Source organism: Hylobates moloch, unplaced genomic scaffold (genome assembly GCF_009828535.3).
Source record: "Hylobates moloch isolate HMO894 unplaced genomic scaffold, HMol_V3 SCAFFOLD_20, whole genome shotgun sequence".
NCBI classification, from domain to species: Eukaryota; Metazoa; Chordata; class Mammalia; order Primates; family Hylobatidae; genus Hylobates; species Hylobates moloch.
The window spans coordinates 41,416,053-41,436,831 of NW_026652295.1; the positions used below are offsets into that span (position 1 = coordinate 41,416,053).

The window sequence follows — 20,779 nt, forward strand, 5'->3', positions numbered from 1 at the left end:
ATTAAAACAGGAGTGGGGGGGCATTTTATTAGAGTACAGGGATATCAGCTTTGGGCAGCAGCAGAAGGCAGCTTCACGTAACTCTTCATGGGGGGTAGTGGCCGAATCTTTCGGCCAGCCCAGCCCCCCTTGCGGTGCCACCGCCCACTGTTAGGCCTCTTGCCCAGCCAGCGGTTGCGACCTGCCTTGCCAATGACCCGTTTGTTATGATCAACGTTGGATACTCGGCCTACTGTTGCTACGCATGTTTCCAGCACCTGACAGAGAAAACAGATGGAGACTCTGTACAATGTGGGGGAAAGAGCTTGACAATGTTGACAGCACACCCTTGGGGGGCTTCTTAGACTCAAGGAGAGAAGGGAGAGGAGAAAGGAAAAGCACCAGATGGTTGACGCTAAGTGAAGGTCCTATAGTGGGAACTAAGTAGTTGAAAACAAAGAGCTCACGCCAGTAATCCCAGCACTTTGGGAGGCCAAGGCTGGAGGATCACTTGAGCTCAGAAGTTCGAGACCAGCCTGGGCAACATAATGAGACCCCATCTCTACAAAAATAAAAAATATTTTTTATTTTTGTAGAGCTATTTTGTAATAAATACAAAAGGGCCAGGTGCAGTGGCTCACACCTGTAATTCCAGCACTGTGGGAGCCTAGGCAGGCAGATCGCTTGAGCTCAGGAGTTCGAGACCAGCCTGGCCAACATGGTGATACTGTCTCTACAAAAAATATGAAAATTAGCCTGGTGGAGTGGTGTGCGCCTGTAGTCCCAGCTACTTGGGGGGCTGAGGCAGGAATGCTTGAACCCAGGAGTTTGAGGCTGCAGTGAGCTGACTGTGCCACTGCACTCAAGCAATAGAGTGAGACCCTGTCTCAAAAAAAATTAATTAGGGCCAGGCGCGGTGGCTCACTCCTGTAATCTCAGCACTTTGGGAGGCCACGGTGGGTGGATTACGAGGTAAGGAGTTCGAGACCAGCCTGGACAACGTGGTGAAACCCCATCTCTACTAAAACACAAAAATTAGCTGGCTGTGGTGGTGCGTGCCTGCAATCCCAGCTACTCGGGAGGCTGAGGCAGGAGAATTGCTAGAACCTGGGAGGTGGAGGTCGCAGTGAGCCGAGATTGTGCCATTGCACTCCAGCCTGGGCGACAGAGCAAGACTCTGTTTCAAAAAAAAAAAAAAAATTAATTATGGCGCCAATCCGACAAAGCACACCTAAGTCATGTGGCAGAAAAGGACAGCCTCAGCTCAAGGCAGTTCCTTGCATCACAAGACACCTGGGAGCTATCCCAGACAGGAAAGTTACATTCCAAAAATTCCTCCTTTGCTGACCTCTCCCACCCATACCCATACACACCTGCATCTGCCTCTTAGAGGGCAGCTGGATAATGGCTGTGCCATTCACCTTCCGCAGTAGCACACCACACGTCCCTGGGGAAAGAAGCCGATTTGCCACCCTCCACAAAACGGGGGTGCAGAGGGACTTACATAGGGGACATACCCCACATGCTGCCCTTGCTTTGCTCTTTAGGAGCACAAAAAAGGGCGCATGCTATGTTTTAGGTCAGAACACATGCATATCTTCATCCTCATGTTTGTTTTTTCCTTAATTTTCTCTGCCAGTACCAGATGTGGAACCATGGGTTCAGACTCTCCTTGCCTTTCCAAACTCTAGGACCCAGGCAACTCCTTTCCCCATACCTGCAGCTCGGATATATTGGGCACCCCGGCCTGGCTCACTTTCCACGTTGTTGATGAGGGTCCCCACAGGCAGAGCCCCAAGAGGATGCGCATCCCCTTCCCGAGCAGCAACTAAAAGACAGGATTTCATTAGCTCTAGAACCTTTGCTGCCTCCAGCCCACACACCTGGTAGCCATCTCTCACCTGCCATTCGGCCTATGTGGTTAGAGTTCAAGATTGTGTCTCCAGCCTGCATGTTTTCCGTGGCAATGATCCAGCGTTTCCGGCTGCCCCCAGCAACCAGAGCTATGTCTGCTGACCTAATCAGGGTGAGGGACAGGTAAGCAGACCATCTAGGCAGCCCCACATCTTCTGAGAAGCTATGCAGTTATTCAGACCATTCCATCATCATCCCAAATCCCAAACTTGCCTACAGGGATCATAGCGGACTTGGATAACCTTCTCCTCAAAGGGTCCTGACTTGGTCTCCTCAGGCCGGAAACGCAGAAAGTCAATCATGCGATAACGTTGTTTGTGGCCCCCGCCAATACCATGTACCCGGATTCGGCCTGTGGTTTAGGACAGTTGGGGGATATGATTCAGGTCAGAGTAGTTTAGTTTCCAGCACTGGGAACTGGCCCATTCTTTGCCAGACAGCAGTGCTTAGCATTGTGGCACAAGCAGAAAATGATAAAAATTTGCACAGCACACTGGAGTAAGGAGGGGCAACACCAACATGAAGCTTGGTGAAAAAACATTATATGATTATTGAAATTGTATAAAACTTCCAAATAAAATATTTTCTTTTTTTTTTTGAGACAGAGTCTCGATCCGTTGCCCAGGCTGGAGTGCAGTGGCGTGATCTCGGCTCACTGCAAGCTCCGCCTCCTGGGTTCACGCCATTCTCCTGCCTCAGCCTCCCGAGTAGCTGGGACCATAGGGGCCTGCCACCACGCCCGGCTAATTTTTTGTATTTTTAGTAGAGACGGGGTTTCACTGTGTTAGCCAGGATGGTTTCAATCTCTTGACCTTATGATCCGCCCGCCTCGGCCTCCCAAAGTGCTGGGATTACAGGCGTGAGCCACTGTGCCCAGCCGAAATATTTTCAAATTACTGAAATCAGTAAGTTTACTGAGAGCCGTGTAAATCATACTTAAATAATTTCAACTGTTACAAATTTTTTGCATGCGTGTGATGGGGTCTCACTCTGTTGCCCAGGCTGGATCCTGACCTCAAGTGATCCTCCCGCCCTAGCCTTCCAAAGTGTTGGGATTATAGGCAGGAGCCACCACACCCGGCCTGTTATAAATATATATATTTTTTGAGACGAGTCTTGCTGTGTCACCCGGGCTGGAATACAATGGTGCGATTTTGGCTCACTGCAACCTCCACCTCCTGGGTTCAAGCGATTCTCCTGCCTCAGCCTCCTGAGTAGCTGGGATTACAGGTGCCCACCACCACACCTGGTTAATTTTTTTTTTTTTGAGACAGAGTCTTGCTCTGTTGCCCAGGCTGGAGTGCAGCAGCGCGATCTTGGCCCACTGCAGCCTCCACCTCCCGGGCTCAAGTGATTCTCATGCCTCAGCCTCCCAAGTAGCTGGGATTACAGGACTGCACCATTACGCCTGGCTAATTTTTATATTTTTAGTAGAGATGGGGTTTCACCATGTTGGCCAGGCTGGTCTTGAATTCCTGGCCTCAAGTGATCTGCCTGGCTTGGCCTCTCAAAGTGTTGGGATTACAGGTGTGAGCCACTGCGCCTGGCCAATTTTTATAGTTTTAGTAGAGATGGGGTTTTGCCATGTTGGCCAGCCTGGTCTTAAACTTGTGACCTCAGGTGATCTGCCCGCCTCGGCCTCCCAAAATGCTGGGATTACAGGCGTGAGCCACCTTATCCAGCCTGTTATAAATTTTTGAAGGGTATGAAGGAAAATGTCATGGCACTTCCTGTGTATGGCCCATTTTCTTCAATTACCCAAATTGTCTTTAGAAGCATAGACCAATTACCTATTGCTTTATATTCTACTCTCTGGCTCCTGTGCACATACTACATGCAAAAGGAGCCAAATAAGTGCTTTTTAATTACATTCCTCTGACTTACAAGGTATAAGTGTGTCAATATACAGGTCTAGGGTCTTAACATGTTTTTCCCTTTGACTGCTTAAATCCCCCTGTCCTTGTTCCCACCTGTGTGGTCTCGGCCCCCAGACTTCCTCATCTTCACTGGTGCAATGGTGTACTTGGTACGACTCTTCCAGGACACAAAGTTGGCATTAAGGGCCACAGAAGTAAGGACTGGGCGGCAGGGGAGCAACATCAAGGCAGAGGGCTGTTGGAGGAGGCCATTGTTCATCATCTAGCGATAAAAAGACATCTCTTTCATTTGAAAGCCAATTGAAGGCAAAGCATCAGAGAACCAAGGCAGAGGGCACAGATCAATTTTAGCTTGTAGCCCACTTCCTCCTGGATGTATCCCAAACCAGCTATCCAAAAACTCCACCCTTCACAGCTTGCACAGTAATGTTCTCCCCTTGGTAATCTTCCAAATTTGGCTCAGAACTCTCCATCTCCAGGAATCTGTTTTTACCTAAATAATTCCCTTCTCCAGAGCTGGTAACTTCCACACATCCATGTACCACCATCAGTGCCAATTCCTTTTGCCCTCTGCATTGTTTCTGGGAATTCTTCACATATGAATGGAGGGGAGGGGTCATTTCACTCTTGGTCTTTGCTGTATTCCCAGCATTTCAGAGTAGGTTGATTTGGATTTGAATTTTAAACATGCATCTGCCAAACTCTACCATAAGCAGCCTGAAAGCTCCAGAGGAGCAAGACTTACTTCTCTTTTGTGTGACTCACCAGTCACCCACTGGGACCTCAGGATACCCTCCCCTGAGGCCACTGTTCTTGGTATCTTGCCCTGCATTCTCTAATATCAGCAGTAACTCATCCTTGTAGGTATCATATCATAATGGTTAAGAGCACAGGCTCTGAAAGACAGACTGCTTAGCTCTGATAGTTGGTGTGTGACCTTAGACTCCTTATTTTCCTCATCTATAAAATGGGAATAGTAACTGCCTTATAGAGTATTTGAAAGGAGTTCATTTATTTGAAACGTCTATTACCTATACCTGGCTTATCATAGGCACTCGAAACGTTATTACTGAAACCTGTACAACCGGTGATCTGCAAAGCACTTTCACCTTAAGTACCTCGTCTGAAGAATTTCGCCCTATGAGAAAGCAACACTTGTAGAGGAAAAAGCTGAGGCTAAGTGTGCCTTATCCAAGGTCACGGACCTGCCTGACTCCTGACCAGACTCGCAACTCCCGCCTCGCATCCCCGCAGACCCCATCTCCGGCAGCCCGAATTGAAGCAGCCTTCTTCCCGGGTAAGATGGATTACCTGGGCGGCGGGGAACACACTCGGGGCAGGGGCGGCGACGGTCGGGGGCGCCAGGCTCAGAGAGCGCAGAACGCGGGTCAGTGCCCACAGGGCCATCAGCACGCCACCCTTACTTTCAGCCAAACTGCTCGGTGCTCCTAGATGACGTTAACTGTCCGGCGCCGTCGCTCCGCAATAACGTAAAAGGAGGCGGGCAGAAAACTGGAGCCCAAGCTGGATACACACCTCCTTTCCTACCTGAACGCCGTGAGAGCCAATCCGCGGGCAGCTCTAATGTCGCGTGACTAGGAAACAGGCCCCGCCCCCCAGACCCGTCAAAACAATTGCCTCGAGCGGCAGCCATCATGGATTTAAAGGGGCAGTACCGGCAAGAGCGGCGGCAAGAGCGGCAGCCAGACCGGCAGATTGCAGGTGAGTCTTTGAGGGTACCCTGGGGCTGAAGGTTAAGGTCTCTGCCATCTCTTATTCTCGCACTCCCAGAAAGATGAACAAACCCCCTCCAACCAACCTTACAAAACTCCAGGCTCCAAAACTCCGCCCTTCGCGATTCTTCCCCGCCCCTCGGCGTCCAGACAGACAGACAGACGGCCTGCCCCGCCCCCTGCGCCACCGACTGACTCAGTGACCTCGGGGTCGTTAGGCCTCCTCGTCCTCGCTGGAGCTGCGGACCTCAGTCGTCCATCCACACTTCCCCCCTACCGCCCCCGCCCATCTCACTCTCCCAACCCTGGGCCCCAGGGCAGGTCGACAGCCCGAGGCACTCCTCTACTGCGTTTCCAGGCCCAGGAGACCCACTCCAGCGCCGCGGTTCCTTGCGACCCGGCAGCCGTTTAGCAGACCTCCCATTCTTTCCTGCATCATCGGGCATTATGGAGGCACCCTACGGTGATTCCTCTCAGAGCCTGTTTGTAGGTGACCGTGACAGAGACAAAGCCATGGAAGTGACTGGGTTTGGAGTGACCAGGTGTTCTTCCCTCCCCTTTCCCAGACACGCCTCTTGCTGTAGGTGTCTGATTAAGTCTCTCTCTCTCATTCCCTTCCTGGGAGACAGTAGCTCCCCAGGCCTGCAATGAGGGAGGCTGGCTTGGGGAAGGAGAAGGGAATTGGGCGTCTTTGAAGACCTGTGGGCAGAGGGAGGGAGGGAGGGTGTTTGTCCTGGGTGGGACTCTGTGCCAGGTCCTCTGGGTAGCTGTGAAGTGGTGAGAGAAGGGGTGGGAACGCTGGACTTCTGGACTTTGGGCAGGGCAGATCCTCTGACTCTTTCTCTGGCTGCTGAACAGTTTCTTCCGGGCTCTGGCCTGAGTGCCACAGCCAGGGCCTCTGCTCTGTACACAGGTAAGAAGACTTCAAAGATGAGAAACAAGACCCTTCTGAGGAAGTGGGAACACAGTCTGAGTCCTGGGGGGTGGGAAGTATGGGTTGAAGGTTAGTGGGAAAATATGCAGGGCTGACCAACTTTGGAGATGCTGGGCTTGGTTTTGCAGGTGACGCAGCCTGAAGACCTTGAGCTTTCTGGGACCCTGTAATGTGGATCCTGTAAGGAAGGCTCCTGTTTTCTTCTCTTCTCTTTCTTCCCTGATTTAACTTTGCAGAGATTCCTTCCCTTTTTTCTAGACCCCTGCATTATTTTCTGCATATCTCCCACTTTAATCCTATGCCATTTGCAGCTCTCCCACAGACCTTCTGTGATCCCCATAGTGCTCTCTCATCCCTTGATTCCTTTTCCTAACTCAGGCTCTAACTGCTTTTTTGTTCTTTTCCTAAGTCCTAAATGCTTCTGCTAGTTCTAAGCACCTTTGTTCCTACTATAGTCTTCCTTTATTTAAGTCAATTCATCTCCCTCTCACTTTGCCCACAACCTTAGCTTTGAGTTTAGTGATCTAGGCTCCCTGCCTGCTGGTCACTCTCTCTCTCCAACTAAACCACAGGGTCACTCTTACTTTTGTCCCTTCACTTGGATTCCCACCACCCTCTGAGAAAGTTGCTCAGCTTCTCTGTCTCATCTTTACACCAGCCAAACTCTGTTGTTTCTCCCTAGACCCGGCAAGGTCCCCCCGGCCAGGATGTCAGGCCTGGTGTTGGGGCAGCGGGATGAGCCTGCAGGCCACCGGCTCAGCCAAGAGGAGATCCTGGGGAGCACACGGCTGGTCAGCCAAGGGCTAGAGGCCCTACACAGTGAACACCAGGCCGTGCTGCAAAGCCTGTCCCAGACCATTGAGTGTCTGCAGCAGGGAGGCCATGAGGAAGGGCTGGTGCATGAGAAGGCCCGGCAGCTTCGCCGTTCTATGGAAAACATTGAGCTCGGGCTGAGTGAGGCCCAGGTGAGCGGGCAAAGGTGGTGCCAAGTGGTCCAGGGTGGATGGAGGAGCAGTTATCTGATTGAAGGTTTGGGGCTGCTTGGGATCACCTCACTCTAGATGTTTGCATTCATTCATTATATATGTATTAAGTCCCTACTGTGTGCCAGAATGCTTTTGGACACTGAAGAGATACATCATTGAACAGAACTGTAAAAATCTTTGCCATCTTGGAGCTTACCTTCTAGCTGGGGAAGACAGACAATACATAAATAAATAATGATTCGGTATGCCAGAGTGATAGTTGCTAAGCATAAAAGGATCAAAATAAAGCAGGGAAGGAAACTAGGGACTGTGGAGAGAGGGTATAATTTTAGATAGGGTGGTCAAAAAAGGCCACCCTTTTTTTGAAAAGGCGACATTTTGGCAAAGATGTGAAGGTGAGGGGAATGAGTCATGCCATAAACAGGGGAAGGGCGTCCTAAGCAGAGAGAGCAGCAAGTGCAGAGGCTCTGAATGGAAGTCTGCCTGGTGAGGTCAGTGAACAGCAAGGGACCAGTATGGCTGCAGTAGAGTGAATGAGGAGAAGCAAAGTAGAAAATTAAGTCTGAGGGGTAATGGGGTTGGAGGGGAGGGAGATGGATCAAATGGAACTTGTAGGCCACCCCGAGGACTTTGATTTTACCTTTTTTTTGAGACGGAGTCTCGCACTGTTGCCCAGGCTGGAATGTAGTGGCACAATCCCGGCTCACTGCAACCTCTGTCTGCCAGGTTCAAGCGATTCTCCTGCCTCAGCCTCCCGAGTAGCTGGGACTACAGGCGCGTGCCACCACGCCCGGCTAATTTTTTGTATTTTTAGTAGAGACGGGGTTTCACCATGTTGGCCAGGCTGGTCTTGAATTCCTGACCTCGTGATCCGCCCACCTTGGCCTCCCAAAGTGCTGGGATTATAGGTGTGAGCCACTGTGCCCGGCCCTGATTTCACTTTGAGTGAGATGGAAACTATTGGAATGTTTTTAGAAGAGGAATGTTGTGGTCTAACTTGGCATCATCAGGTTGCTGGGTTACGAATAGACAATAGGGGAACAAGGGCAGAAACAAGGAGGCCAGTGAGGAAGTTATTGTAGTAATTTGGGTAGGAATTGATAGTGGCTTGGCCCAGGGTGACGGCAGTGGAGGTGGTGGGAAATTGGATTCAGGGTGTTTTGAAGGTAGCGCCACTGCTATACCCCCACCTTCTGGCTCCTCTGTGCCCCTGCCAGTTTTGCCACGTCCCAGTAGGCTCCCCTTCCACCTGTTCCTGAATACTCCCACCCAGAATCTGGAGCTCAGGGTATGTGCCCACCTAGGTGATGCTGGCTCTAGCCAGCCACCTGAGCACAGTGGAGTCAGAGAAACAGAAGCTGCGGGCTCAGGTGCGGCGGCTATGCCAGGAGAACCAGTGGCTGCGGGATGAGCTGGCTGGCACCCAGCAGCGGCTACAGCGCAGTGAACAGGCTGTGGCTCAGCTGGAGGAGGAAAAGAAGCACCTGGAGTTCCTGGGGCAGCTGCGGCAGTATGATGAGGATGGACACACCGCGGTGAGTGTGCACAGGCGAGACTGGCTGAGGGGTGGGCAGCCGGGAGTTACCACAGACATGGGGGCAATTGCCCCATCATCCTCAAGGTCCATCAGCTCTACCCAACCTGCTCTCACTTGAAAGAATTCCTTTTTCAGCCCTGACACCAACTCCAGGTGACAGCAAGGGGAAAAACAATATTCAGGTAATTCAGTCAACATTTAATGAGATGCCTACTGTGTACCAGGCATTGTGCACTGCGCTGGTGAATGGGGCACACAGAGTTCCTGCTCTCACAATTACAAGCTTGTGAGGGAGACAGATAAGCACCTGGACAATTCCAATCCAGAATTCTACGTGGTACAATTAGAGAAAGCATAGCCCAGTTGAGCATGACCCTCCTAAAATTTGCTTTCAAAATGTGTGATTTTTTTTTTTTTTTTTTTTTGAGATGGAATTTTACACTTGTTGCCTAGGCTGGAGTGCAGTGGTACAATCTCAGGTCACGGCAACCTCCGCCTCCCGGGTTCAAGCAATTCTCCTGCCTCAGCCTCTCGAGTAGCTGGGATTGCAGGCACCTGCCACCATGCCTGGCTAGTTTTTGTATTTTTACTAGAGACGGGGTTTCACCATGTTGGCCAGGCTGGTTTTGAACTCCTGACCTCAGGTGGTCTGCCCGCCTGGGCCTCCCAAAGTGCTGGGATTACAGGTGTGAGCTACCGTGCCCGGTCCAAAATGTGTGAAATTTAACCCTCACTCAACAGAGTGCAGTGATGCCATCTCAGCTCACTGCAACCTCTGCCTCTGGCTTTCAAACAATTCTCATGCCTCAGCCACCCAGGTAGCTGGGATTACAGGCGTCTGCCACCACACCCGGCTAATTTTTGTATTTTTAATAGAGATGGAGTTTTGCCATGTTGGCCAGGCTGGTCTCAAACTCCTAGCCTCAAGTGATCTGCCTGCCTCGGCCTCCCAAAATGCTGGGATTACAGGCGTAAGCCACCGCGCCTGGCTGAGAGTGTGTGTTTTCTTGAGATGTATCTGTAGGGAACAAGTCTTATCCAGGAGAACGCATATGTGACAAAATACAAAGCAGCAAGTGCTCAGTGCTTGATGAGTGGTTCAGTCAGCGAGGGAAGAATTTCACGGAGATATGTCTCTGAGGGCTGGAATGGTCTAAGAATTCATAGAGGAAGCAGGAAGCCTGGGCAACATAGTGAGACCCTGTCTCCACAAAAAATTAAAAAATTAGCCTGATGTGGTCGTGTGCACCTGTAGCCTCAGCTACTCTGGAGGCTGAGGTAGGAAGATCGCTTGAGCCCAGGAGGTGGAAGCTGCAGTGAGCTGTGATTGTGCCACTGCATTCTAGCCTGGGCTGTTGCCAGACTAGAGACTCTGTTTCAAAAAACAAACAAAAAAATAGAAGGAGCAGGATACAGGGATGGGTAGGATATAGGTCGGATTTCCCATTTGAGTGGGTTAGGAGTTGAGATGGATTTTCAAAGTTCATGATGAGGAAGAGGGAGGAGCTTTTTAGACTGGAGTGCAGGGTGTCATTGATAAGGCTTACATCCTGGAAAAGTTGGTCTGTCCCAGGGAAAGTGAGTAGAAGAATTGCATGGGACACATTGGTGAAGCTGGGTAGGAGGGTTGGTGTTTGGATGAGGCTGCAGTTCCTGATGGGGAAAAGCAGATTTTCCTAGTGCGGAATAGGTTGGACGGTGAGGGAGGGTTATGTAGTAAGTCCAGAATGAGCTGTGCAGATGATGGGCACTAGGCTGAGCTAGACACTTTCTGGGTACATGTCAATAAGATCGGACACACTCCCTTCCCTCAGGAGAGACAGGACAGACATATAATCAACGTAATCACACAGAGATCAGCATAGGGCCATAATTACAAGAGTTAAGGCGAGATTGGGGGTGGTTAGAAAGGAAACTTTTTTTACTTTTCTTTTTTTTGTTTGTTTTGTTTTGTTTTGTTTTGAGACAGAGTTTCGCTCTTGTTGCCCAGGCTGGAGTGCAATGGCGCGATCTCGGCTCACCACAACCTCTGCCTCCCAGGTTCAAGCGATTCTCCTGCCTCAGCCTCATGAGTAGCTGGGATTATAGGCATGCGCCACCACACCCGGCTAATTTTGTATTTTTAGTAGAGATGGGGTTTCTCCACGTTGGTCAGGATGGTCTTGAACTCTTGACCTCAGGTGATCTGCCCACCTCGGCCTCCCAAAGTGCTAGGATTACAGGCATTAGCCACCACACCCGGCCAGGAAGGAAACTTTCTGTATGAGAAGGAGGGGGAAGTCTTGAGATTTTGTCTAAAGCATCTCTGGCTGTTACAAACAAGAGGCCTGAGCTTGGCTGGGCCACTTGCTAGCCTTTCCAGGGGCAGAGACAGGAACAACAGTCTTCTCCTAGGTCCCATCTGTCTGTGATTTCATGGCTTAGAGGGGTCACTGAGAAGGCTACTAGGTAGGGATATCTTGGCCCTTATATGTTGCTTCTTCCGTTCCAGGAGGAGAAAGAAGGTGATGCCACCAAGGATTCCCTGGATGACCTCTTCCCTAATGAGGAGGAAGAGGACCCCAGCAATGGCTGTGAGTCTGCCTCTGGAATGGGAGGGTGAAAAGGGGCAGCAGGAGGCTGGCCCTAGCTGTGGCCTACCCTGTACACAGGACAGTCACCATCTAGAAATAGGTTCTCCACTTTCTCTGGAGACAGGGCAGGGGCTGGGTTAGTACTTCGATTTCCTCAGCCTCCCCATTGAACGAACATCTATTAAGCACTGAATATGTGCCAGGTACTCTGCTAGGCACTAGGAGTACTGAGATGGAAATGGCATAGGTCTCACCAGTAAGGAGTTCACAGTCTAGTGGGAGAATAAACCTGAGATAGGGAGACCATGAGCCCCTCAAGGGAAAGAACCAGATCTTTCTTACCTTTGTACTCCTGGGACATACTTATTAAATAAATGTTTGTTGAATGCATGAATTACTGGGTGAACAACTGAGGTTGTGATGGGTATAGGTCAAGGGAGTGGATAAAAGAACAGCACTTGAGGCAGGTCTAATATTGAGAGCCCACGTTGGGGTGGGCACAGGTGTGGAACAAGACATGCAATGGGGAGTGGAAGGGCAGACAGCAAAGGGGAGAGGAAGAGTCCTTTGTTTATGTTCTGTGATGGTTTAGTGTCCCGTGGTCAAGGTGCTACAGCAGCTCAGCAGGGTGGATATGAGATCCCAGCAAGGTTGCGGACGTTGCACAACCTGGTGATCCAGTACGCAGCCCAAGGTCGCTATGAGGTGGCCGTGCCACTCTGTAAGCAGGCACTAGAGGACCTGGAGCGCACATCAGGCCGTGGCCACCCTGATGTCGCCACCATGCTCAACATCCTTGCTTTGGTGTATCGGTGAGGACTTCCCTCCTCCAGTGCCCAGATCTTCCCCCACATTCCCACCTTGGTCCTCCTTTGGCTTTCATTTTTCCTCTTTACAGGGTACCTCTCCTCCCTGTTGGGCCTCCCAGATACACCCCAACAGGTGTATGGGAAAAGAACTCTCACTTTTCCATACCTAAGCATTTGCTCATCCCTTGGGATCCTTGTTCCTCTCATCTCTCTTTTGGGGAGTGCTCTCTCCCTCTCTTCCCCCTGCCCCCTCGCTTCCTATAACTTGTGGCCTCCTCTTGGGATGGCAGTGCCCTGCATTCTGGTATGAGTATGTCAGTGAAGCCCCCTTACTGTCCACACCAGGCTTCCTGTCTCCTCATGGAGGTCTCCAATCCTTAAATGTACTCAGTCCTTCCAAAGGGAAAGAGGGAAGGAGAAGGCTTGCAGATTCAGGGTAATTCCTGTCACTTTTATCTTCTTCCAGGGACCAGAATAAGTATAAGGAAGCTGCCCACCTGCTGAATGATGCCCTCAGCATCCGGGAGAGCACCTTGGGACCCGACCATCCTGCTGTCAGTATTCCTTGCCCTCCCCGCCCCACGCCCTGCACCCACCACCACTGCTGTTTTGGCCTCTCTTAGCTCATCCATCTGCTGCCCTCAGTCCACTCACTAAGAGTGCTGAGGAAGGAGGCATAAGAAGTCCTTTCTTCCAGGCACTGTCCAGTGATCCTAATGCTTCTCAATTCTCTGAGACTCAGTGACTCCTTTTTATAACAAATATTTTGCTTGAATTTAATTAATAGATAAGTCATAGGTAAATCCACATATGATTTCTACAAAAGTTAATATGCTACTCTAATAAATATAAAAGAAAAACAAGAAACGTAATTTGTAAGGACAATATATACAATGTAATATAATAAGGTAAAAATACAAAACAACAGTAGCTGTACTGAGTACAACTTTGTTAAAAGAAATAGCAAAGTGGCCTGGGCACGGTGGCTCGTGAGTGTAATCCCAGCACTTTGGGAGGCTGAGGCGAGCGGATCACGAGGTCAGGAGATCGAGACCATCCTGGCTAACATGGTGAAACCCCATCTCTACTAAAAAAAATACAAAAAATGCCGGGCATGGTGGTGGGCGCCTGTAGTCCCAGCTACTCGGGAGGCTGAGGCAGAAGAATGGTGTGAACCTGGAAGGCAGAGCTTGCAGTGAGCCGAGATCGCGCCACTCTACTCCAGCCTGGGTGACAGAGCGAGGCTCCGTCTCAAAAAAAAAAAAAAAAACTGAAAATATAGGTGGACACTTTATTAAAGTACAGTATTATAAGAAATCACAAGGGTCAGGCACAGTGGCTCATGCCTGTAATCCCAGCACTTTGGGAGGCCAAAGTGGGCAAATCACGAGGTCAGGAGTTTAAGACCATCCTGGCCAACATGGTGAAACCCCATCTCTACTAAAAATACAAAAATTCGCCGGGCGTGGTGTCGGGCACCTGTAATCCCAGCTACTCAAGAGGCTGAGGCAGGAGAATCACTTGAAACCAGAAGGTGGAGGTTGCAGACCACTCTAGCCTGGGCAACAAGAGCGAAACTCTGTCTCAAAAAAAAAGAAAAAATGACAGACCAGATTTATTTGTGTATAAGAGAAAGAGACTGGGCTCGGTGGTTCACGCCTGTAATCCCAGCACTTTGGGAGGCCAAGGCAGGTGGATCATCTGAGGTCGGGAGTTTGAGACCAGCCTGGCCAACATGGTAAAACCCCCTCTCTACTAAAAAAAAAATTATAAAATTAGCCGGGCATGGTGGCATATGCCTGTAATCCCAACTATTTGGAGGCTGAGGCAGGAGAATCATTTGAATCCGGGGGTTGGTGGTTGCAGTGAGCCAAAATCGCACCATTGCACTCCAGCCTGGGCAACAGAGCAAGACTCCATCTCAACAAAATAAAAAGCGGCCCAGCGCTGTGGCTCACTCCTGTAATTCCAGCACTTTGGGAGGCAGAGGTGGTCGGATCACCTGAGGTCAGAAATTTGAGACCAGCCTGACCAACAAGGTGAAACCCTGTCTCTACTAGTAATACAAAAATTAGCCGGTTGTGGCGGCGTGCACCTGTAGTCCCAGCTACTCGGGAGGCTGAGACAGGAGACTTGCTTGAACCCAGGAGGCTGAAGTTGCAGTGCACCAAGATCGCACCACTGCACTTCAACCTGGGTGATGGAGCGAGACTTCATCTTAAAATAAATAAATAAATAAAAATAAATAAAAGGAAAGAGAGAAACAACCTTAAGTAGAGATATCACACCAGGGCAAATGATAGAGTTGTCAATGTACAGAAAATGAAAAATGAAAAGTTTGTTTTGTTTTGTTTTTTGAGACGGAGTTTCGCAGTGTCACCCAGCCTAGAGTGCAGTGGTACAATCTGGGTTCACTGCAACCTCTGCCTCTGAGGCTCAAGTGATCCTCCTGCCTCAGCCTCCCAAGTAGCTGGGATTACAGATGTGTGCCACCATGCCAGGCTAATTTTTGTATTTTTAGTAGAGATGGGTTTTCACCATGTTGGCCAGGCTGGTCTTGAACTCCTGACCTCAAGTGATCCACCTACTTCAGCCTTCCAAAGTGCTGGGATTACAGGTGTGAGCCACCACACCCAGCTGAAAAGTTATTTATTTTTTGTTGAGATGGAGTTTCATGCTTGTTGCCAGGCTAGAGTGCAACATGGCATGATCTTGGCTCACTACAACTTCCACCTCCCGAGTTCAAGCAATTCTCTTGCCTCAGCCTCCTGAGTAGCTGGGATTACAGACTTGCCACTACACCCGGCTAATTTTGTACTTTTAGTAGAGACGGGGTTTCTCCGTGTTGGTCAGGCTGGCCTCGAACTCCTGACCTCAGGTGATCCCCCCACCTTGGCCTCCCAAAGTGCTGGGATTACAGGCGTGAGCCACTGCGTCTGGCCAAAAAGTTATTTTTGAATGTGATCTGTGTGAAAATAATTCCCTATGGTATGACATATGATAGGCAGGGATGATGTATCTCAGAAATCATACTCCTATCTTGATATCCCATCAAATATCAATGTTTACATTTAGCGTTTGGATGTCTGGCAGGACATTAAAAAATTGGCAGAGCTGTCCCACACATGCAGAACATCTATAGCGTTCTTGCCTCCTCAAAGGTAATCTTCATGGCAACAACAACAACAACAAAATTTCTCCAGAAATTTCTTAAAATCCCCTAGAGGGCGATACTGTCCCTTAGCCTCAGAGCCATCCTGTTCCGCAATCTCCCCTCCCTTCAGCCCCTGGCTCCAGGGTAGTAGAGTCTTTGTCTCTTAGAGTTATGCAGTGAGTGTTGGGCCCTGCTGGGAGGTGGGGAACCTCAGATTCCCATAGGTCTTTTGCAACCCAAATGTCTGATGGGGACAGGCCTGTCTTCATAGGTGGCTGCCACACTCAACAATTTGGCTGTGCTCTATGGCAAAAGGGGCAAATACAAGGAGGCAGAGCCTCTGTGCCAGCGGGCACTGGAGATTCGAGAAAAGGTACCTATGCCCTCTCTCCCTTCTTCCCTTGTCGCTGTGACCCTTCTCTACATGGCTCCTCTGGTCTAACCCTCCTCTTTCACTTTTTTTTTCTCACCCCCATCTCTGCTTTCTTCTCTCTTCCTTCATTCCCTTTCCTCTGCTTTCCACATGTGTGTGCCTACATGCAAACACACACATGTGCTTGTGCACACACATAATCATAGTCATTTATCCACTCCTTTGTTCCCTTTCAGGTCCTGGGCACTAATCATCCAGATGTGGCAAAGCAGCTGAACAACCTGGCCCTCTTGTGCCAAAACCAGGGCAAGTATGAGGCCGTGGAACGCTACTATCAGCGAGCACTGGCCATCTACGAGGGGCAGCTGGGGCCAGACAACCCTAATGTAGCCCGGACCAAGAACAACCTGGTATGGGAGGAGGGACAAAGTAGGTGGAAGGAACGGGGGGAGAGGCCACTTGGGTCCTAGAGTTAGGAAGCATCACAATCTGGCACACTGCTCTCATCAACTTTGTGCCCATGTCTGGGGCTGCCTTTGCGGATGAAGGATCTGCTTCATTCCAGTTATAGAAGTTCCACAGCTTCTTGGGAGTGGGCTGGGAATACCCTTGACCCTACACCTGGAGAAGGAGGTGTGAGAAAGATCTCTGGGGAAAGTCAGAGAGACACCGAGAAGTGGAACTCCCTGAGCCTGGTGAAGACCTTGTCTGAAAAAAAACCAAAAAACAGACAAAAAAAAACCCTTGCCTCCCTCCATGTTTTGTTCCTGTATTTTTGCCTTTCTGTCTTCCAGGCTTCCTGTTACCTAAAACAGGGCAAATATGCTGAGGCTGAGACACTATACAAAGAGATCCTGACCCGTGCCCATGTGCAGGAGTTTGGGTCTGTGGATGGTGAGTGGTGAGGGCCTGGGGAAGGGGCTGTGGGGAAGAAAAGAAATGCAGACCAAAGGTCGGGGGTTAGGCCACAGTGGTTCCCAGGGGGAGCCAGACCCCTTCAGTCCAGCGTGTCAGCTTCTGGGTCCTGGCTCTCCGACACTGTCTAGCTCCCATCTCTAACCTCCCCACCCCATGTATCACCCCCAGATGACCACAAGCCCATCTGGATGCATGCAGAGGAGCGGGAGGAAATGAGCAAAGTGAGTGGGGGGGAAGGGGGGCCAGCCTGGGGAGCTCAAGGCTACCAGGGTTTCTGTCTTACTCCTTGCATTAGCCCAACTCTCACTTCCCACCCCAGCACCAGCCCCGGATGCATGGTGTCCTCCCCAGCCCAGCCTACACCCTAGCCCCATGCCACCTTGCATCCCAGCATCTCTGTATTCTTATATTTGGCTCTCCCTGCCCTTCTTTCTGGCCTCTCTCTGTCCTGCAGAGCCAGCACCATGAGGGTGGGACACCCTATGCTGAGTATGGAGGCTGGTACAAGGCCTGCAAAGTGAGCAGGTGAGCTGCCAGTGAAAAGCCAGTTTGGCCTCCGATGCCCTCCATCCAGTCCCTGCTCCCAGCCTCCCAGACCTTTTCCTTTCCTCCTGTAGACTTTCCCTCAGCTTTAGCTCTGTTCCCTCTCCTATTTTCTTATTTTTTTTCCTCTTGTCTTGCTTGGAAGACAAATGTTTTCTTTTCTGAACTTTCTCTCTTCCTTCTCTGGTCTCTTTCTCGCCACAGCCCCACAGTGAACACTACTCTGAGAAACCTGGGAGCTCTGTATAGGCGCCAGGGAAAGCTGGAGGCTGCTGAGACCCTGGAGGAATGTGCCCTGCGGTCCCGGAGACAGGTCAGAAGCCCAGAGGGGAAGGAGGTCCTAGAGGGAAGGGCCCTGGGGGTGAGAGACTGCCGGAGTTTCTTGGGAGTCTCCTAAGAATAAGCAGAAAGGCTGATGAAGCCAGGAGGGAGAGGAAAGTGAGGCAGTGTTGGGATTGTGGTTGTTTTTAAGCATGTTCTTACCCCCCACCTGCACTTTGTGGTCAGGACTCTAGTTTCAAGATTCACTAAATGGGGATATGAAGGAGAAACCCTGCCCTTTCATAAGGAGGGGGCCTGGGTGGTGTGGGTGAGAGGAGTGAGGTCAGGGAGAGCCTAAGTCAAGAATTTCTTAGATTGTGGGTCTCAATAGTAGGTTGTGAAATCAATTCAGTATGGGCCATGGGGCTAAAAATATATACAGATCTATATATAGCAATGCATTGCAAATAGAAAAGGTAAGTATTGTTCCAGTAGGTATAAACTGAGACATCACAAGGAAAAATGTTTTCCTTCCAGTGGCTGATGGTGAAAAAAATTTGAAAGCCCCATCCTGAGGAGTTAAGGAGTAGGAAGTCCCAGGTCCTTCCTTTTCCTTCCAGGGCAGTGACCCTATCAGCCAGACCAAGGTGGCAGAGCTGCTTGGGGAGAGTGACAGTAGAAGGACCTCCCAGGAGGGCCCTGGAGACAGTGTGAAATTCGAGGGAGGTGAAGACGCTTCTGTGGCTGTGGAGTGGTCCGGGGTGAGTCTGATCATTGCCTTTTCATCTCTCCTGCCCACTCCTGCTGGTGGTGGTGAGAGGCTCTTGGCCATGCTGTCCCAGTCTAGGTAGTGTATCCCTTCAGAGGTATCTCTGGGAGCCAGTTTTTGACAGGACTTTTATTTCCAGTCACTGGGCCTTGGGGGTGGGGGATGTGTGCAGAATAAATGCTAGGAGTAGACTCAGAAACCCATCTGTGTGGGATCCCTATAGCTTTCATTGCTCACCCCTTTCTGCCAGGATGGCAGTGGGACCCTGCAGAGGAGTGGCTCTCTTGGGAAGATCCGGGATGTGCTCCGCAGAAGCAGTGAACTCCTGGTGAGGAAGCTCCAGGGAACTGAGCCTCGGCCCTCCAGGTACACATGGAAGTCAAGATATGGTAAAGTGGCTGGGTGCGGTGGCTCACGCCTGTAATCCCAGCACTTTGGGAGGCCGAGGTGGGTGGATCACCTGAGGTCAGGAGTTTGAGACCAGCCTGGCCAACAAGGTGAAACCTCATCTCTCCTAAAAATTCAAAAATTAACCGGGCGTGGTGGCGGGTGCCTGTAATCTCAGCTACTTGGGAGGCTGAGGCAGGAGAATTGCTGGAACCCAGGAGGCGGAGGTTGCAGGGAGCCAAGATCATGCCATTGCACTCCAGCCCAGGTGACAACAGCGAGACTCCGTCTCAAAAAAAAAGAAAAAAAAAAAGATATGGTAAAGCAGGCAAATGAAGTAAGCCCTTGCTTCCAACTCCTCTTGGCTCCTGATCTCTGGAGAAGTATCTTGGAGAGAAACAGGGAGGAAGTCAATGGGACAGCCACGGAGAGAGAGTTTAGGTAGAATGGGTGCCCAGTGTGGCAGTGCTCAAGAGGCCCACAGCTTTAAGGCCACTCAGGAGGAAGAGAGGAGGCCTCAATTCTTCCGTTTTCCATTATAGCAGCAACATGAAGCGAGCAGCCTCCTTGAACTATCTGAACCAACCTAGTGCAGCACCCCTCCAGGTGAGAGCAGTGTTTGTGAGCATATCGGTGGGTGAGGAAAAAAGGACAGCCAGTGAGTAAGCCCAGTGGAGTAAGGGAAGAGGGAAGGGAGAGGAGTCATCTGGGATGAAGATGAGCCAGGGGATTGCAGTCATTAAGGAATCAGGCAGATAGCTTGTGGTGAGTGCTGACCACCAAGGGACAGTTTCACCCCAGACATAGTAGCAAATAAGTTAATAAGGAGGGAAATAGGAATATTTTGTAAACTGGTACTTTGGAATTATGAATAAGAATTATTTGGAGATACTAATTATTTTTTCATCCTGCAGCCGCCTTAGTAGTAGATGAGAATGGAAAAAGAAAAGTATTAAATAATCCCCATCTGAGAAAACACTAGTGATATTTTAATGGCAAATGACTTCTTGTATCAACACACTCAGAGTATATGCCAGTATTCATGTGGTTCTTCCAGGTAGCTTCTCCACCAGATTGTGGCCTTCTGGAAAACCCTAGCAGAGGCTAAACAAAGTCCCAGGTCCAGAGATAGACTGGTCCAGAGATAGATGTGATCCTAGGTCCAGAGATACCCTGTGACCATGGGATGGATGGACTCCAGGAGACAGTCTTTGGGAGGCCGAGGTCCCTGAGCTGATGGGGTAGTGTTGTCTGTTTCAGGTCTACCGGGGCCTCAGTGCCAGCACCACGGACCTCTCTTCAAGCAGCTGACATTCAACCCGGCCCCCAGGTCTGCTGGGTCCCCCCACCCCCACAGCCCTCACAGCATTCCCCATTGCTCCTGGCTCTTCCCCACCCCTAGGTGGGACAGTGAAGGGGAGCAGTTTAACCAGAAGATTGCTGCTGCCCTTAGGCTCTCAGCTCCCTCCTCAGGAATCCCTCTTAGGAAGGACCCTCAGGACACCCTCTCTGCACCCTGTGGTCCTCTCGAGTAGCGCTCTGAGGCCCCAAGGTGGGTACAAAGCAGGTATGGCCGTCAGAGATACAGCCTGCTGCTGGCTTTTCAGTCAGAGGGTTGGGGGCCGGCCAGCCAAGCTGCCTTGCCCTGGCCGCTCTTATTCCCTCCCTCTGCTGTCTCACTTCAGGTCCATGTATTTCACTTTTCTTAAATAAAAGAATCAGGTAACCTTTCTGTGACTTGAGTCCTGATTGAAGAGGGTATGAAGCAGGGCTTGTGTTGGGGCCCTTCACAGAGAGTGAGGGGCAGTGATGGATGGGGCAGCAGGAGGAGTGTTGATTCTTGGATCTGTCCTCTCTTCCTCCCCTTGTTTGTATCATCTCCAGCAGGGCCTGTAGGAAGGCATCTGGGGGATGGGGAAGAAGGAAGCTCACAACCCAAGGAGAAGGTGCTGTGGACTGGGTTGTCAGGGACATGTGGTGGCCATGTGGCAGGACCCTGGAGTCCTGGCGCCACTTCTCCTGTCTGTGAGGC

At 50.6% G+C, this 20,779-nt stretch overlaps 2 protein-coding genes across 4 annotated transcripts; one reads left to right on the forward strand and one right to left on the reverse strand.

Annotated features, from left to right (window-relative positions):
- Nucleotides 1–7: 7 nt before the first annotated feature.
- Nucleotides 8–5,294, reverse strand: MRPL2 (mitochondrial ribosomal protein L2). 2 transcript variants are annotated; one of them, XM_032141686.2, is made up of 7 exons: nt 5,082–5,294; nt 3,864–4,032; nt 2,107–2,245; nt 1,881–1,996; nt 1,697–1,807; nt 1,353–1,426; nt 8–257 (listed from the first exon to the last, which is right to left on the reverse strand). In XM_032141686.2, exons 1-7 carry the CDS (start codon nt 5,175–5,177, stop codon nt 45–47), a joined length of 918 nt encoding a protein of 305 aa, XP_031997577.1. In that variant the 5' UTR covers nt 5,178–5,294; the 3' UTR covers nt 8–44. The 2 variants fall into 2 exon arrangements, with proteins under 2 accessions (XP_031997577.1, XP_031997578.1); XM_032141687.2 differs by lacking the exon at nt 1,353–1,426.
- A 7-nt stretch (nt 5,295–5,301) lies between these two features.
- Nucleotides 5,302–20,474, forward strand: KLC4 (kinesin light chain 4). 2 transcript variants are annotated; one of them, XM_032141683.2, is made up of 17 exons: nt 5,302–5,492; nt 6,566–6,617; nt 7,120–7,402; nt 8,728–8,958; nt 11,452–11,533; nt 12,126–12,345; nt 12,809–12,896; nt 15,768–15,869; nt 16,106–16,279; nt 16,664–16,763; nt 16,956–17,008; nt 17,242–17,312; nt 17,535–17,643; nt 18,212–18,352; nt 18,611–18,726; nt 19,290–19,353; nt 20,008–20,474. In XM_032141683.2, exons 2-17 carry the CDS (start codon nt 6,607–6,609, stop codon nt 20,056–20,058), a joined length of 1,896 nt encoding a protein of 631 aa, XP_031997574.1. In that variant the 5' UTR covers nt 5,302–5,492; nt 6,566–6,606; the 3' UTR covers nt 20,059–20,474. The 2 variants fall into 2 exon arrangements, with proteins under 2 accessions (XP_031997574.1, XP_031997575.1); XM_032141684.2 differs by lacking the exon at nt 6,566–6,617.
- Nucleotides 20,475–20,779: the final 305 nt, after the last annotated feature.

What these genes read in the sequence shown, in the direction of transcription:
- KLC4 (XM_032141683.2), top strand. An exon ending in ATGAGGATGGACACACCGCG is followed by an intron (nt 8,959 to 11,451) that starts GTGAGTGTGCAC and finishes CTTCCGTTCCAG; the next exon opens with GAGGAGAAAGAAGGTGATGC. An exon ending in AGCGGGAGGAAATGAGCAAA is followed by an intron (nt 17,009 to 17,241) that starts GTGAGTGGGGGG and finishes TCTGTCCTGCAG; the next exon opens with AGCCAGCACCATGAGGGTGG.
- MRPL2 (XM_032141686.2), bottom strand. Translation starts at nt 5,177, where the DNA reads ATGGCCCTGTGGGCACTGACCCGCGTTCTGCGCTCTCTGAGCCTGGCG. An exon ending in GTGTGTTCCCCGCCGCCCAG is followed by an intron (nt 4,033 to 5,081) that starts GTAATCCATCTT and finishes TTTTATCGCTAG; the next exon opens with ATGATGAACAATGGCCTCCT. An exon ending in CCAATATATCCGAGCTGCAG is followed by an intron (nt 1,427 to 1,696) that starts GTATGGGGAAAG and finishes TTCTTTCCCCAG; the next exon opens with GGACGTGTGGTGTGCTACTG.